The sequence below is a fragment of the Eptatretus burgeri genome, chromosome 1 (genome assembly GCF_056783735.1).
Source record: "Eptatretus burgeri isolate ZD-2024b chromosome 1, Ebu_testis_v1, whole genome shotgun sequence".
Lineage (NCBI taxonomy): Eukaryota > Metazoa > Chordata > Myxini > Myxiniformes > Myxinidae > Eptatretus > Eptatretus burgeri.
In genome coordinates, this window is record NC_140961.1 from 23,073,942 (window position 1) to 23,092,035 (window position 18,094).

At 48.1% G+C, this 18,094-nt stretch overlaps 2 protein-coding genes across 10 annotated transcripts in view; both read right to left on the reverse strand.

The window, feature by feature from the left end:
- Window positions 1–8,998, reverse strand: part of LOC147034020 (solute carrier family 25 member 34-like) — a 45,138-nt gene extending 36,140 nt beyond the window's left edge. Inside the window, exon 1 of one of the 6 annotated variants that reach the window (XR_015056508.1) lies at window positions 8,701–8,974. Coding sequence is in view for 5 of the 6 variants with exons in the window: in XM_085875170.1 (XP_085731296.1) it covers window positions 8,701–8,727 (27 nt within the window). In the remaining variant the exon portion in view is untranslated. Of the gene's footprint in view, window positions 1–8,700 lie in introns of all 6 variants that reach the window. The other 5 variants (XM_085875170.1, XM_085875161.1, XM_085875179.1 and 2 more) reach the window with 5 other exon arrangements.
- A 4,569-nt stretch (window positions 8,999–13,567) lies between these two features.
- EXOSC10 (exosome component 10) overlaps window positions 13,568–18,094 on the reverse strand; it is a 49,599-nt gene continuing 45,072 nt past the window's right edge. For all 4 annotated transcript variants that reach the window (XM_085875224.1, XM_085875236.1, XM_085875218.1 and 1 more), the window contains exon 23: window positions 13,568–14,853. In XM_085875224.1, coding sequence (XP_085731350.1) covers window positions 14,823–14,853 — 31 coding nt within the window. In that variant the 3' untranslated portion in view covers window positions 13,568–14,822. The remainder of the gene's footprint in view (window positions 14,854–18,094) is intronic.

Consider the following 18,094-nt stretch of genomic DNA (forward strand, 5'->3'; position numbering starts at 1 on the left):
GTGCACCTCACAGGCTCTGCTCACCCGTTAATTAGAAAGTTAGGCACGTGGCACAAATCAGAAAAACGCATCGGCTGACGCAGAAGTCTTAGCATTGCATTGTGGCAACAAACACGAGATTTGGCTTGGGGACATTGACTCAGCCAGACGCTAACGTTCCGGTTGCTCGGGTCAAATCCGGTGAGTCCCATCCAAGCGACAATAGAGGTCAGGTAATTCGACAGCTCCGGGTCTGATTGCAGCGATCACGTGACTTATCTAATGAAGCTGAGCAAACCTGAGACAAGTGATGCAATATTGTTCAGCAGAACAGATAGTTCATCAACAATAAAGCACAGGGATGGAACAGAAGGAATGAGTGAAAACCCTAAACAGTCACACAATAAATCAACACTAAAACCTTTATCCCCTCAGGCTTGCACGTCGTGCATGACGGGACGTGCCCCTCCCATCTAGCTTGCTGTTGGACCGCCGTTTGGCCAAGTGGGTGGAGCGACCCCTCAGAGTCCTCACTCACAGCTGCCATTCAGCCCAGCCTTCCCGACAGGATTTCCCACCTAAAGTTGTACGTCAAGGCTGACGAGACAGTAAAAAAGAACATTTCAGACTGCTTACAGAGGACAAACATAAGGGTGGGATTCACATCTCTATTGAGAGACAACAATAGCGACGCATATCCAATATCACCGGACATAATCTGCTTAACAGAAACTTTCCTCCTTCAAGACGTCTCTGACTCCCTTGTATCTATCCCCGGTATGACAGACCCGAGCCTCGTCCTGGTGGAGGAGTTGCTATCTTCATCAAAGACCTTATTCCTCACTCTCCATGCACTGCCCCCTCTCCCCAACACCCCCAGGAATACCTCTGGCTACGGCTTCCCCTCCACTCCCACCTCATATTTATATGTGTGTTGTATTGTCCACCAAACAGTGATGATGCCATTTGTATCTTGCTCTCAGAAAACATGGACCAACTTCTATTCTTTCATCCCAACTCTCTCTTCCTCATATGTGGTGACTTCAATTGTCATCATGCCAGTTGGCTGGGTGTGGGTACCTCTTTTCCCTGCCATGGCACTTCAGCAAAAGACTTCTGTGACTCATTGGGACTGACTCAATCGGTCAACTTCCCGACAGGGATCTCAACCAACGGTTCCCCATCTCTTCTGGATCTGATTTTGACAAATTTCCCTGACAATATCTGCTGCTCTTCCTCCACTCCAATCGGTTCTTCTGACCACGTCCTTGTCAAAGTTGGCATCTCTCTTGCTGTTATTAGAGAACCACCTCACCGCCGTCGAGTCTGGCATTTCACTCAGGCCGACTGGCAGGGTCTCCAAGCAGCCATCAAACTTACAGACTGGTCTCCCATCTTGACTTCCTCTGACATCACCTCAACCTGGGAATTCATTCAAAGAAACTTGCTCTCCCTCATGCACAGATTTATTCCATCTCGTCTTCAGTTCTCCTACCCTTCTTCCCACTCATGGTTCACTGAAGCTTGTGGCGAGGTAGTTGTCTTGAAACAAATTGTCTTCACCTCATGGAAGGCAAATCCAGCTGAGGGTAATCTAAGTTCCTTCCATAAAGCTCGGAACAAGTGTGTATCTACCCTCAGGAGAGCCAGAAAACAACATCTTTCAAATCTCAAGCCTGAACTTTCAAACCTGTCTCCCCCCTCCAAATCCTGGTGGCATCTAATCAAATCTGTTTCTGGTGTATTGTTCCCCCTCCATCCCCTTCCTTACCTCAAAAGACCGCACTGCTGATACCGCACATGAAAAGGCTGAATGTCTAAACTCGTGTTTGCTTCGAAATCTTGTGTCCCAAACCAATCACTTTCTGTACCCACCTTACCCAGTCGCACCCAACTGTCCCTGCACTCTGTGTCCTTTTCTCGTGACAAGGTAGAGAGTTTGTTGTCAAACCTCGAGTCAGATTCTGCAACCGGTCTGGATGGCATCAGCCTGCATGTCTTAAAAACCTGTTCTACTGCTATTGCTCACCCTCTCTCTGTTACAGTCACCCTCTCATTTGCTCAAGGTCATCTGCCATCTGCTTGGAAATCAGCAAACATTACTGCACTGCATAAAAAAAGGTGCAAAAACAGATCTCTGCAACGACAAAACAATCAGCCTTCTCCCAAACATCAGCAACGTTATGGAAATCCATCATCAGTTTAGACATTAAATCCTTCCTCTTCTCAAATCGCTTGATTTCCGATCAAATTGGATTCAGACCAGGTCACTCTACCCTGGATATGCTGCTTCTGCTCTCCCAACAACGGATAGAGGTCCTCAATGCCAGACATGAAATCATAGCTGTATCCCAAGACACATCGCGTGCTTTTGACACAGTCTGGCACCCTGCCCTACTCACCAAAATCTCTTCCGATGGTGTCCAAGGCCATGTCCACTCATGGCTCGCACACTTCCTCTCCTGTCGCAGTCAACATGTGGCCCAAAATGGAGTTCTTTCATCCCCTCTTCCTGTCCAGGCTGGAGTTCCTCAAGGCAGAGTTCTGGGCCATGTTCTTTTTCTGGTTTTCATCAATTATCTCTCTGATTCCCTGGAAATCTTTATCTCTTTGCTGATGCCTCCACCCTCTGCCGTACCATCTGTCATCCCTCAGACGGGCAAGCAGCAGCCTCTTCACTCTCTGCAGATTTGGATAAAAATCACAAGCTGGTCCAACACGTGGAACATGTCTTTCAATGCTGACAAATCTCACACTCTCACTATGTCTCTCCGAAAGGACCGTCTGAAAACTCCCCCCATTTACTGTCTCAACAATTGAAGAAGTCCTTTCATTCAAGATTCTGGGTCTCGCTGTCTGCCACGATATTTCCTGGGAAAGCCACATTTCCAACTTGGCCTCCAAAGCCAGTTGCCGACTGGGCATCCTCCGTCGTGCAAATTATTTCCTTGGCCCACCTGAGCTCCTGACCACATACAAAGCTTTCGTCTGCAGCCTGATGGAGTACTGCTCTCCCCTCTGGACTGGTGCTTCTGCCTCCCACCTTTCTCGGCTTCATACCATGGAAACCAAGGCATTTCGGATCATTGGTATTTCCTGTGGTGAGACTGAGTCTTTGGGCCTCTCACTCTTTGGGCGGGCAGTTCGGTGGTCTTTCTGTCTTCTACAGTCTCCTCTCTGGTCCTGCCCCCCCCCTGCTCTGTCCAAGATATGTCCCCCCTCCCATATTTCTGCAGGGTGCTCAAGGTCCACCAGCAACCCCCTTCTGGCAAAACTACCAAAATCAAGAATCACTGCTCACCTTCACCCTTTCATTCCTCTATTTTTCCACCTTTGGAACAAACCCCCACACTCTCTTCAATCCCACTCTTCCCTCCAGGTCTTCAAAACAACTGTTCACCACCACCATTTTGTTATCTTCCCCCATCCAAAACCATGATCTTTTATACGCCCGCTAATCCACCCCAAACACACCTCTTTCAAATTCCCTGCTTTCCTTCCTGAAAGTCCCTAAAATGTGAGGACCTGAGAGTCCCTGTAGTGTCCATCTTGTTTACCCCGTGTACCCCGCCCCATCCCTCTCTTCCACAGATCTCCTCATGTCTCCGGTCCAGACTGTTTTCTCGTTCCCTCTCCAACCCTAGTCTCCTGCTCCCCTTGTTGTACATCCCGTGTGTTAGCTCTCATACGAGCCTCAACAGTGTATCTAAAAATAAATAAATAAATAAACATTTATTCTAAATACTCAACAAGGAAAGTTTCACTATATTATGCATTTATTAACCCATAGGAGTCATTTCCACAACACTATTGATGCTCTAATTGAAACACCGGTGTCCTGGAACGGCCTACGTGTCCAGATTCTTGAATGAGAATGCTCCAGACAGTTTAACCAACACTTGCCGAGGTTCAAATCACTTTTTCTGGATTTAAAACACTCTAAATGCACCGGTAAAAACCGTGCCTTTGTGCCTCGCTTGCAACAGGGATGACGTGACACATGGGCGGAGCAAAAATATGCATGAGGAAAAACATGGGCGGAGCATAAGAAAAACATGGGCGGAGCATAAGGAAAACATTGGCGGAGCATCAGGAAAAACATGGGCAGAGCATCAGGAAAAACATGGGCGGAGCATCAGGAAAAACATGGGTGGAGCATCAGGAAAAACATGGGTGGAGCATCAGGAAAAACATGGGCGGAGCATCAGGAAAAACATGGGCGGAGCATCAGGAAAAACATGGGCGGAGCATCAGGAAAAACATGGGCGGAGCATCAGGAAAAACATGGGCAGAGCATCAGGAAAAACATGGGCGGAGCATCAGGAAAAACATGGGCGGAGCATCAGGAAAAACATGGGCGGAGCATCAGGAAAAACATGGGCAGAGCATCAGGAAAAACATGGGTGGAGCATCAGGAAAAACATGGGCGGAGCATCAGGAAAAACATGGGCGGAGCATCGGGAAAAACATGGGCGGAGCATCGGGAAAAACATGGGCGGAGCATCAGGAAAAACATGGGCGGAGCATCAGGAAAAACATGGGCGGAGCATCAGGAAAAACATGGGCGGAGCATCAGGAAAAACATGGGCGGAGCATCGGGGAAAACATGGGCGGAGCATCGGGGAAAAACATGGGCGGAGCATCAGGAAAAACATGGGCAGAGCATCAGGAAAAACATGGGTGGAGCATAAATATACATTTCACATTCAAACTTGATGACATCACGACTGGAATTATTTGAAGTCAAGTAATGGTTGTTTCGGATAACCCAGCCACTGTGGTTGCACAAGTTAGTGCACTCTCAGTGCCAGTCCCAAGCCCAGATAAATGGGGAGGGTTGCGTCAGGAAGGGCATCCGGTGTAAAACCTGCGCCAAATCATTATGCGGATGGGTCGAGGCCCGGGTTACCAACGACCGCCATCGGTACTGTTGGTCAGCAGGGTACCCGTGGAAGTTGTGTTACTGCTGGGCGAAGGAGGAGAAGGAGACGGGGAAGGCGGGTCCAGAGGCAGTGGGAGAGGAGGAAGGGTAGAAGTGTGGAGGTGAGAGTTGGCTGATATTATGGAGATAAGAAAGGTGGACATACTGTGTGTACAAGAGACCAAGTGGATGGGGAGTAAGGCTCCCGCGAATCCAGCGGGATAAGGCGAGGAGCATTGGAGGTGGTTTCAAACTGTTCTACCATGGTGTGGATGGGAGGAGAAATGGTGTCAGGGTAATCGTGAAGGAAGATTATGTCAAGAGGGTATTGGAGGTGAGGAGAGTGTCTGACCGAGTGATGAGTGTGAAGTTGGAAATTGAAGGGGTGATGATGAATGTCATCAGTGCATATGCCCCACATATGGGGTGTGAGATGGAGTATATAGAAGATTTCTGGAGTGAGTCAGATTAAGTGGTGGAGAGTGTATCCAAGGATGAAAGAGTGGTGATTGGAGCAGATTTCAATGGGCATGTTGGGGAAGGGAATAGAGAGGATGAGGAGGTGATGGGTAGGTATGGTGTCAACGAGAGGAATGTGGAAGGGCAGATGGTGGTAGAGTTTGCAAAAAGAATGGAAATGGCAGTGGTAAACACGTATTTCAAGAAGAAGGAGGAACACAGGGTGACGTACAAGAGTGGAGGAAAGTGCACACAGGTGGATTACATCTTTAGCAGGAGATGCAACCTGAAAGAGATTAGTGACTGTAAGGTTGTGGCAGGGGAGAGTGTAGCTCGACAGCATCGATTGGTGGTCTGTAGGATGATTTTGGAGGTGAGGTTGAGGAAGAGAGTGAAGGCTGAACCAAGGACCAGATGGTGGAAGCTGAAGGAAGACTGTTGCGTGAAATTCAGGAAGGAGGTGAGACAGGTGTTGGATGGTAGTAAAAAGGTGTGGGACGATTGGGAAACTACTGCAGAAGTGGTGAGGGAGATAGCTAGGAAGGTAATTGGTGTGACATCTGGACAGAGGAAGGAGGATAAGGAGACTTGGTGGTGGAACGAGGAAGTACAGGAAAGTATAAGGAAGAAGAGGTTGGCGAAAAAGAAGTGGGATAGCCAGAGAGATGAAGAAAGTGTACAGGAGTAAAGGAGTGGAGGCGCAAGGCAAAGAGAGAAGGCTAAGGAAAAGGCATATGACGAGTTGTATGAGAAGTTGGATACAAAGGAAGGGGAAAATGATTTATACCGATTGGCAAGACAGAGGGACCGAGCTGGGAAGGATGTGCTGCAGGTTCGGGTGATAAAGGACGCAAATGGGAATGTGCTGACGAGCGAGGAGAGTGTGTTGAGAAGGTGGATGGAGTACTTTGAGGAGCTGATGAATGAAGAAAATGAGAGAGAGAGAAGGTTGGAAGAGGTGGAGATAGTGAATCAGAAAGTGGGGTGGATCAGTAAGGATGAAGTGAGGACTGCTATGAAGAGGATGAAGATGATGAAAAGTGGAAAGGCGGTTGGCCCAGATGGTATACCAGTGGAGGCATGGAAGTGTTAGGAGAGATGGCAGTGGGGTTGTTAACCAGATTATTTAATAAAGTCTTGGAAAGTGAGAGGATGCCAGAGGAGTGGAGATTAAGTGTCAGGTCAGGTATGGGAGCATGTGCCAGAACAGCGCGTCGCTGCGTCCAATTGGACGACACCTCAGCACCACTCCGACACACTCTCTCGCAATCTAACCCAGGAATGTTACCCTGTGGTTTCCCTCTTAATTAAGTGTACTGGTTCCGATTTTTAAGAATAAGGGTGATGTGCAGAGCTGTGGAAATTACAGAGGGATAAAGTTGTTAAGCCACACCATGAAGTTGTGGGAAAGAGTAGTGGAAGCTCGGTTGAGAGGAGAGGTGACGATCTGTGAGCAGCAATATGGGTTTATGCCAGGAAAGAGCACCACTGATGCGATGTTTGCTTTGAGAATGTTGATGGAGAAGTATAGGGAAGGCCAGAAGGAGTTACATTGTGTGTTTGTGGATTTAGAGAAAGCTTATGATAGGGTGCCAAGAGAGGAGTTGTGGTATTGTATGAGGAAGTCGGGAGTGGTGGAGAAGTATGTGAGGATCGTGCAGGATATGTATGAGGACAGTGTGACAGCGGTGAGGTGTGCGGTAGGAATGACGGACCGGTTTAAGGTTAAAGTGGGATTGCACCAAGGATCGAATCTGAGCCCTTTCCTGTTTGCAATGGTGATGGACAGGTTGACGGACGAGATCAGACTGGAGTCTCCATGGACTATGATGTTCGCGGATGACATCATGATCTGTAGGGAGAGTAGGGAGCAGGCTGAATCGAGCCTTGAGAGGTGGAGGTACGCACTGGAGAGAAGGGGAATGATAGTCAGTTGGAGTAAGACGGAGTACATGTGCGTAAATGAGAGGGAGGGTGGTGGTATGGTGCGGTTGCAAGGAGTTGAGGTGGGGAAGGTGGATTGGTTTAAATACTTGGGATCAACTGTCCAAAGTAACGGAGAGTGTGGGAGAGAAGTGAAAAAGAGAGTGCAGGCAGGATGGAGTGGGTGGAGAAGAGTTGCAGGAGTGATTTGTGACAGAAGGGTAGCTGCAAGAGTTAAGGGGAAAGTATACAAGACGGTAGTGAGACCAGCTATGTTGTATGGTTTGGAGGCGATGGCGCTAACAAAAAGACAGGAAGCAGAGCTGGAGGGGGCAGAGTTAAAGATGCTGCGATTCTCGTTGGGAATGACGAGGATGGACAGGATAAGGAATGAGTGTATTGGAGGGACAGTGCAGGTAGGACAGTTTGGAGACAAAGTGAGAGAGGCGAGATTGAGATGGTTTGGACATGTGCACAGGAGGGAAACGGAGTATATCGGGAGAAGGATGTTGAAGATGGAGCCGCCAGGTAGGAGGAGAAGAGGAAGGCCAAAGAAGAGGTTCATGGATGCGGTGAGGGCGGACATGCGGGTGGTTGGAGTGTCAATGGAAGATGTGGAGGATAGAGCAAAATGGAGACAGTTGGTCCGCTGTGGCGACCCCAAACGGGAGCAGCTGGAAGAAGAAGAAAAAGAAGAAAAAGAAGAAAAAGAAGAAAAAGAAGAAAAAGAAGAAAAAGAAGAAATAAAGAAGAAATAAAGAAGAAATAAAGAAGAAATAAAGAAGAAATAAAGAAGAAATAAAGAAGAAATAAAGAAGAAATAAAGAAGAAGAAGAAGAAGAAGAAGAAGAAGAAGAAGAAGAAGAAGAAGAAGAAGAAGAAGAAGAAGAAGAAGAAGAAGAAGAAGAAGAAGAAGAAGAAGAAGAAGAAGAAGAAGAAGAAGAAGAAGAAGAAGAAGAAGAAGAAGAAGAAGAAGAAGAAGAAGAAGAAGAAGAAGAAGAAGAAGAAGAAGAAGAAGAAGAAGAAGAAGAAGAAGAAGAAGAAGAAGAAGAAGAAGAAGAAGAAGAAGAAGAAGAAGAAGAAGAAGAAGAAGAAGAAGAAGAAGAAGAAGAAGAAGAAGAAGAAGAAGAAGAAGAATGGTTGTTTCGGATATCAACATATCATGAACAACTTAATTAATAATAAAATGTACTGAAGTTCCTCCACTTTCAAATCGGCCCAATAATTTAAAATATATTTCAAAAGCTAATTAAAGTGCAAAAGCTGGAAACCAACAACATTAATCGAACGAGGTGGATCAACAGCAAGAAGTTGAATTATTATCATCGCTCTCGCTGAGCTCATGAACCCGACGACCTCCCCGGGTCTGGTTTCAGTCGATCCCACTTTTGTCCATTTACATTGACAGTGTTTCTCACCGGAGTTTGCGCCTTTTGAGCATTCATGGTCGTGTCACTGTCCGGGGTCACCAAAGATGCTCCGATGATGGTCTTGTCCCCTCGATTGAAAAACAAAGAGGAGTTATCTTTAACATTTGGGTTCTTTTAATGTAATAATAATTCACCTTGTTCTTCCTCTGTTCCACGTCCACGCAAAAAATGGAAGCACGTGACGTGGGCGTTTCCGGGTGGACCAATCAGCGTGCGTAAGGTCACCGTTCAATAACACCTCCAACTGAAGCTGAGAAATCGATTAAAAGTTCTTGTTTTAATTCATCCCTCATGGCCTCATTCACTCATGTGTAGAATAACCTGCTGCACACATCCACCCCTCCTCCCCCCGGACAAACACCATCCACCCCCCTCCCCCCGGACACACACCATCCACCCATCCTCCAGCCGGACACAAATCATCCACCCCTCCTCCCCCGGATACACACCATCCACCTCCCCTCCCCCGGACACACACCATCCACCTCCCTCCCCCGGACACACATCATCCACCCCCCGGACAAACACCATCCACCCCCTCCCCCCGGGCACACACCATCCACCCATCCTCCAGCCGGACACAAATCATCCACCCCTCCTCCCCCGGACACACACCATCCACCTCCCCTCCCCGGACACACATCATCCACCCCCTCCCCCTGGACACACACCATCCACCCCTCCTCCCCTGGACACACACCATCCACCCCTCCTCCCCCCGGACACACATCATCCACCCCTCCTCCCCCCGGACACACATCATCCACCCCCTCCCCCTGGACACACATCTTCCACCCCCTCCCCCAGGACACACACCATCCACACCTCCTCCCCAGACACACCATCCATCCCTCCTCCCCCCAGACACACATCATCCACCCCCGACACACATCATCCACCCCTCCACCCCCGACACACATCATCCACCCCTCCTCCCCTGGACACACACCATCCACCCCTCCTCCCCCGGACACACATCATCCACCCCTACTCCCCCGGACACACATCATCCACCCCTCCTCCCCGGGACACACATCATCCACCCCTACTCCCCCGCACACACATCATCCACCCCTCCTCCCCCGGGACACACATCATCCACCCCTACTCCCCCGGGACACACATCATCCACCCCTCCTCCCCCGGGACACACATCATCCACCCCTACTCCCCCCGCACACACACCATCCACCCCTCTTCCCCCCGGACACACATCATCCACCCCTCCTCCCCCGGACACACATCATCCACCCCTCCTCCCCCCGGACACACACCATCCACCCCCTCCCCGGACATACACCATCCACCCCTCCTCCCCCCGGACATACACTATCCACCCCTCCTCCCCCCGGACATACACTATCCACCCCTCCTCCCCCCGGACACACATCATCCACCTGCCCCTCCCCCAGGCACACACCATCCACCCCCTGCCCCCGGACCCACACCATCCACCCCTCCCCCCGGACACACCATCCACCCCTCCTCCCCCCAAATACAAACCATCCACCCCACCTCCCCGGACACACACCATCCACCACTCCTCCCCCCGGACACACACCATCCACCACTCCTACCCCCGGACACACACCATCCACCCCACCTCCCCCGGACACACACCATCCACCCCACCTCCCCCGGACACACACCATCCACCCCTCCTCCCCCGGACACACACCATCCACCCTCTCCCCCCGGACATACACTATCCACCCCTCCTTCCCCTCGGACACACACCATCCACCCCTCCTCCCCCGGACACACACCATCCACCCCTCCACCCCCGGACACACATCATCCACCCCTCCACCCCCGGACACACATCATCCACCCCTCCTCCCCCGGACACACATCATCCACCCCTCCTCCCCCGGACACACAACATCCACCCCTACTCCCCCGGACACAGACCATCCACCCCTCCTCCCCCGGACACACACCATCCACCCCTCCTCCCCCGGACACACATCATCCACCCCTCCTCCCCCCGGACACACATCATCCACCCCTCCACCCCCGGACACACATCATCCACCCCTCCACCCCCGGAAACACACCATCCACCCCTCCTCCCCCCGGACACACACCATCCACCCCCTCCCCCGGACACACACCATCCACCCCTCCCCCGGACACACACCATCCACCCCCTCCCCCGGACATACACCATCCACCACTCCTCCCCCGGACATACACTATCCACCCCTCCTTCCCCCAGACACACATCATCCACCTCTCCTCCCCCCGGACACACATCATCCACCCCTCCTCCCCCGAACACCCATCATCCACCCCTCCTCCCCCGGACACACATCATCCACCTGCCCCTCCCCGGGCACACACCATCCACCCCCTGCCCCCGGACACACACCATCCACCCCCTCCCCCGGATACATAACATCCACCCCTACTCCCCTCCCCCGGACACACCATCCACCCCTCCTCCCCCCAAATACAAACCATCCACCCCTCCTCCCCCGGACACACACCATCCACCCCTCTTCCCCCCGGACACACATCATCCACCCCTCCTCCCCCCGGACACACATCATCCACCCCTCCTCCCCCGGACACACACCATCCACCCCTCCTCCCCCGGACACACACCATCCACCCTCTCCCCCCGGACACACACCATCCACCCTCTCCCCCGGACATACACCATCCACCCTCTCCCCCGGACACACACCATCCACCCTCTCCCCCCGGACACACATCATCCACCCCTACTCCCCCGGACACACATCATCCACCCCTCCTCCCCCCGGACACACACCATCCACCCCACCTCCCCCGGACACACACCATCCACCCCACCTCCCCCGGACACACACCATCCACCCCACCTCCCCCGGACACACACCATCCACCCCTACTCCCCTGGAAACACCCCATCCACCCCCACCCCGGACACACACCATCCACCCCTACTCCCCTGGAAACACCCCATCCACCCCCCCGCCAACACACGTCCACTGCTCGTACACACACACACACACACACACACACACACACACACACACACACACACACACACACACACACACACACACACACACACACACACACACACACACACACACACACCAAAAACAAGCTGAGCTTTTTTTTTTCAAATTTGGAGCCATAGATGTGCAATACATATTCCAGTTTAAATCGATTACTCATGTTACAGTGGTTAAAAGCCCTCCACATAGTTTACAGCAATTTTTATGAAAAAAAGTTTTAAGTTGGTTTTTAAAAAAAAAAAATTAAAAAAAACTACGAAATTTCCTTATTTTCACCTTTCATCTTTCGAGGCCAATATCTCAGGTAAGACAAAACAGATCAAAATTTTACACATTAAAAACAACGAAGAAAAGACTGTTTTGAGTTGCCACAAAATTTTTTTAAAAAATTAAATAAAATCACTGTTAGAAGTACTGTTTACTTTTAATGACATGAAATGCATTTTTACTGGTATCGTCTTGTTTTTTTCGTGGTATCGAAACTGGTATCGTGGTATCGTCTTGTTTTTTAACCGTTTAGTGCAGATGTAGTGCCTAAATTTTCCTCTAATTTATGATTGTGCAGTTAGTAAAGTTCATGTTTTTTGCTTCAATTTTGAAATGCATTCAAAGAGAAGTTCCGTGTTGATGGGGATATTAAAAATGGAATTGCTTGTCTTCATCAAGCAGGCCTGACATATTCTGAAATCCATAAGCTCCTGAAGGAGAAAATCCCTCTTGCTCTGCCTTCCGTAAAGAGAATAGGTCTACAGTTCCAGAAAACCGGTTCTACGGCAAGGAAGGAGGGATCTGGAAGGCCTAGAGCTACCACAAGCAAAGACGACAGGCGAATGACCTTCTTAGTTCACCAGGAATGAAAAGAAAGCCTGCAGAAACTGTCAGAGGCATTCAGAACTGCTGAAAACAAGACCGTTTCCAGAAGGGATCACAACGTTGACTTATGCAGGTTTTGCCTCAAGACGTGCTTGGAAGCCTCTATTATTTCAGAAGAACAATAGGTACAGAAAATAGTAGAAGCTAAGGGACAAACGATTCCATTCTGAGTTGTAGTTATTTCTGCATGTTCTGGTGTTTGGTGGGTTTTTTAATGTATGCTCAAATAGTAATGACAAAAAATGTTTTAAAAAGATGATGGCTCATTTTTTTTGCCCCAGAATGCATATAGTACAAATGAAACTTTTCACCTGTTAACCACTGACAGATATTTTCCTTAATGGTGTTGTGGTAATGACTTATAGAGGGTTAACAATGCTTAGTATAGAGCAGTTCTTTCCTTAAATGAATGTCTACATTTACGATATCCGTCCATCCCAATATCTGTCTTGAATCATCAACTTTTTTGACCCAATTTTTACTGTTTTACCCTCTGTAATCGTCATAAATGTCTCTTTTAGCATTTTGATAGGCCAGCAGCACTAGTATTGGTGAGGAAAGCCACCCAACCATCATGACCGGGCCGTATCACCTCATTATGCCTAAATGACCGAGCCGTATCACCTCATGAAACGCATGATGCCCAGTTGTCATAGCGCTGGACTTATTTGGTATCTCATATCAGCATGGCATCGTGGCTTGTAGACACGGGATCCGGCAGGAAGGTCTCTGAAACAGTTGACAGCTCTGGAAAAATTGAAGCGACTCACCGACTTGAAACCGGGCAACTGGAGCAACCAGCAACCACAACTGTCTGTCTAATCGTACTTTTGTCCAATAATTATATTGTCCCAGAAGGCATGTTTCATCAGACACAAAATAAAAAGAATGAGCTTATTCGAGGTGGTTATTCAACGTCTTTATAATGACTACCTGTGTAGCTAGTAAAAACACCACTCACACGATATACAAAATGAAAGGCTCGATTCCCATGTTCCTTTACGAGGTCTCATCACAATGGTTCTCCTTCATAGCCCAAGATGACCATTAATGTGTGACATGCAACAAACCTGGGAACCTGAATTTGTATATATTTGTTTGGTGTCAAAGGATATTCAAGACCAGCCAAGACTACCGACTACCCGTGTTTTAGGCCGGAATTTGGAATTTGTTCAGGGTACCAACAATACTTGGCTACTCTTCGCAAAAGACACTGTGGGATCTTTAATGTCCACCAATGACCACTGGTGGCTGAAGGGTCCTCCAGCTTAACGTCCAACCTATAGACGGCGCACAAATTGATGCCTCTCCCAACTAGTGAAACACCAGGATGGCAGTTTATATCTGGGTCAGGATTGGAACCCAGGCTAGACAGCTCAGAGAGGAGTGTTCAAACCTCCAGGCTATCCTACAAGTCCTAATAAAAGGCCTACCTCCCCGTCGACTTCTTATTAATCACAAAACTCAGTTAAATGCACAAGTGCAAAAACAGGCGATTAACCAATAACTACGGTGGTTTTAAATTGTCTTTTTTTTTTTGAAACAAATATACATGTCGTAAATACAGTACAAACAGTTTGCAGAAATCAACATTTTCACCAGTACAATGTTATCACAACCATTAGTTCAAAACAATCCGTGATGATAAAAAAAATCTCATTTAGTCTGTGGGAACTTGTTTGACCGTGACAAAATGGGTCACGAGGAAAAATAATAGAATAAAAAGAAGAGATACAGATGAACTTGGTTTGTGAAGAGATAACCAAATAAAGATTACTGACAAAGCAGCAAACCTTCAGTGTTTTGTTCATGCAGCACTTTTCTAGCCTCCTTAAAATACGAATAAAAAGACAGGAGAGAGAGGTGTACAAGTTTTGGGTATTTGCCTTATCGTTCCTATGGTGCATTATGGAGAAATAAACAGAGAACATCATATTGTGGTCATTTGGCCAAGTTTTTCTATATAATTGCACAATAATCACATTCCATTGTAACACTCAAATTAATTCATTTCTTGCCAATAAATAACAACAACACCTGAGAGTCAGGATGGTTGTTCAGATAGACTTGTATGGTACGAGCGTTCCATATTGTACAACACAGGAATGTACGACTACATGTTGCTGATATAGCCCCTCTTTTGTTATTGGATGGCTGTACGCTTCACGTCACCGATGTAGCTGTTTCTGCAGAAGTGGCTTGTCTCGGATTCAATCAAAATGTTGCCTCTCATCTGCGTGGCCAACGGTGTGCGGTGTCCCTGCCAAACAAATGTGGATGCAGATACGACTCAAGCCCCATTTCTATTCGCATAAACATTATGTGCTTTAAAAGAAATTCCACCTCACCACACAGTGAATCACCTTTAAATGAGAGAGAGTTAGAGGTTGTATCTTCAAAATTACATGTGAATATTACATTGAGGTTCGATCACTAAAATTACATCCGAGTTAAATAAAGGGTGTATCTTCAAAATTACATATAAATATTAAATACACCTTGAGTCTTTAAAATTACATGGTGAATGTTGGAGGTTCTATCTTTAAAATTACATGTGAATGTTAAATACACATTGAATCTTTAAAATTACATGGTGAATGTTGGTGGTTCTTTCCTTAAAATTTCATGTGAATGTTAAATACACCTTGAGTCTTTAAAATTACATGGTGAATGTTGGAAGTTCTAACTTTAAAATTACATGGTGAATGTTGGAAGTTCTATCTTTAAAATTACATGTGAATATTAAATACAGGTTCTATCTTTAAAATTATATGTGAATGTTACATACACCTTGAATCTTTAAAATTACATGGTGAATGTTGGAGGTTCTATCTTTAAAATTACATGGTGAATGTTGGAGGTTCTATCTTTAAAATTACATGGTGAATGTTGGAGGTTCTATCTTTAAAATTACATGGTGAATGTTGGAGGTTCTATCTTTAAAATTACATGTGAATGTTAAATACACCTTGAATCTTTAAAATTACATACGAATATTAAATAGATGATGTATCTTTAAAATTACAAGCGAGTTAAATACAGGTTGAATATTTAAAATTACATGTGAATATTAAATAAAGGTTCTATCTTTAAAATTACATGTGAATATTAAGGACAGGGTGAATCTTTAAAATTACATGTGAATATTAAGGACAGAGTGAATCTTTAAAATTACATGTAAATATTGTTGTGGTTGACCAAATTCGCAAACCACCATTCAGGTCCCTTAGGTGAGATATCTCTGTAAGTATATGTGTAGTTAGGCCCAAACCCATTGTCTAGAGGGAATAAATGTCATTCATGCGGGCTGCGACTCTTCAGGATAGCCGTTTTTCTTTTACTATCTTTATTTTGGACCAGCCGCCATTATTACCACCACCAACCACGTCTCAACAGCCATCACACAACAACCACCAACCACAACGCCGCTTCACAACAACCACCAACCACAACGCCACTTCACAACAACAACCACCAACCACAACGCCGCTTCACAACAACAACCACCAACCACAACGCCGCTTCACCACAACCGCCACGACCTTTACCGTTACAACTCGCCACCATCGCATCCACACCATCTCGCGCCACTCGTGGGCACCGATGCTGGACTCGTGTAGGGCGCGCACCGAGCAGCGTGTTCAAAAACATCACGGACTTTCCGAAGAAAAACGGATCAAAAACGACTCACGCCCACTTTTGTTCCGTCCAATCGGTGAGCGAGGGGCGATTTGGCCCCGCCTCCAGGGCGTTGGAGGGCGGTCGCTATATGCAAATACATGGATCAAAAAGCATTCACGCCCACTTTTCCTCGGGCCAATGGGGAGCCAGGTGAAGGGTCGGAGGCAAAGGGTCAAGGGTGAAAGAGCGAAGTCACGGGGCTTATAAAAACGGCTGCGTTCGTCAGTTGAGCTCAGTTGGAAGTTGAGAGTTGAGTGTGCGGAATTCAAGAGAGTCGTCGGTGGAGCGGGAAAGAAGTGGTACTAGTCAGAGTGAAGAGGACGGAGCTGTGGAGAGGTGACGGCGGCGAAGGCGGATGAGGGGGTGCTTGCGTCGGTGCCGGGAGCGGCACAGAGAGAGGCCAGCAACGCGACCGAGGTGGAGGAGGAGACGCTCGCCGCGGGACCCGAGACAGGGTGAAATCCTCCTTCCCCCGAGCATCAGCAACCCCCTCCTGTTTCCCCCCGCGCTGAGATAGTGTGACAAAGGGGGCCCCCTTCCCACCCCCTACCAGACACTGTCCGCGAGGCCCGCGGAGTTGAGGCGCCACCGCCGCTCTGCGTCTCATCATCAGACGGGTAGGCCCGACACGGTCTCGGCCCCAGGCCCGCCTACCCCCCTCATCCTGGAGGGTGGTTCTCTTTTCTTTTGCTTTGGGAATATGTGTTGTCGGCGCCGTCTGTGAAGTAAAATTGTATAAGTGTTGCCGTGTGCCCGGTAGTCGGATAGATCTGCATTGTTGCATTTGCTTTTTGTGTAATATTGCATTGTCTTCTTCTTTTACATGTGCTTTTGGTGGAATTGTATATGTGTGCTTTCCGTTCATCGCGAAATAAATGTGCTTATTGTTGAACTGTTTTCCCGCTTCGCTTCGTCATTTCTTTCATTGAATCCCCATCTTGCTTCACGTAAAGGGTTGGTCGTGGGCTAAAACGCCCGATAATTAATCGAACCGTCGAGGCCGACGAATAACACCGCTCGGTTATCCCGATAGTACGGAACGGGTCGCTTAAGTGGCCCGTGTCCGAAGTCGACCTGCGGCGAGGTGCGATCGCCCGGTCTACCCTCCGTGTGGGTACTTAGGTAGGTCGAATTTGGCGAGCAACCCTATCCCACGCGGGGGCTGATTGGCACGATCGTGGTGAGACCGAAAGGTCCACCCGTGACTGGTGCCCGGCGTTAGTCCGAGAGGGTCACGACTGGATTGTCCGTCCGGTGGGCGACGTGCCGCGATTCGAGTTACGTGGCCGTCCGCACGCCGGCGGGCGCGAATCCGCAACAATATTTTAAGGACAGGTTGAATCTTTAAAATTACATGTGAATATTAAAGAGACGTTCCATCTCTGAGTGAAATTAAGGCTGTATCTTTAAAATTGCATATGAATATTAAATAGATGTTGTATCTTTAAAATTACATGCGAGTTAAATATACTTTGTATCTTTAAAATTATATGTGAATGTTAAATCCAGGTTGAATCTTAAAAAATTACATGTGAATGTTAAATAGAGGTTATATCTACAAATTGCATGGCTAAATGTCGAAAAGATCGACCGGCACTGAAACAGCAAGGCAGACCATGGTGTCCAAGTGTATCCGTCATACTGCCGCATCGACATCTATGCTGCTCACAGGCTGATGCTCCAACCGCAACCCGTGAAGACTCGGGGTCAAGCTGTGTTCCAAAAGAGGGAACAGGGACTGCATGAAGCAACATCCCACTTTCCTTAGTGGCTGCGGCCAAAAGACGGGCTCTGGTGACCTAATCCGCACTGTTCATCAG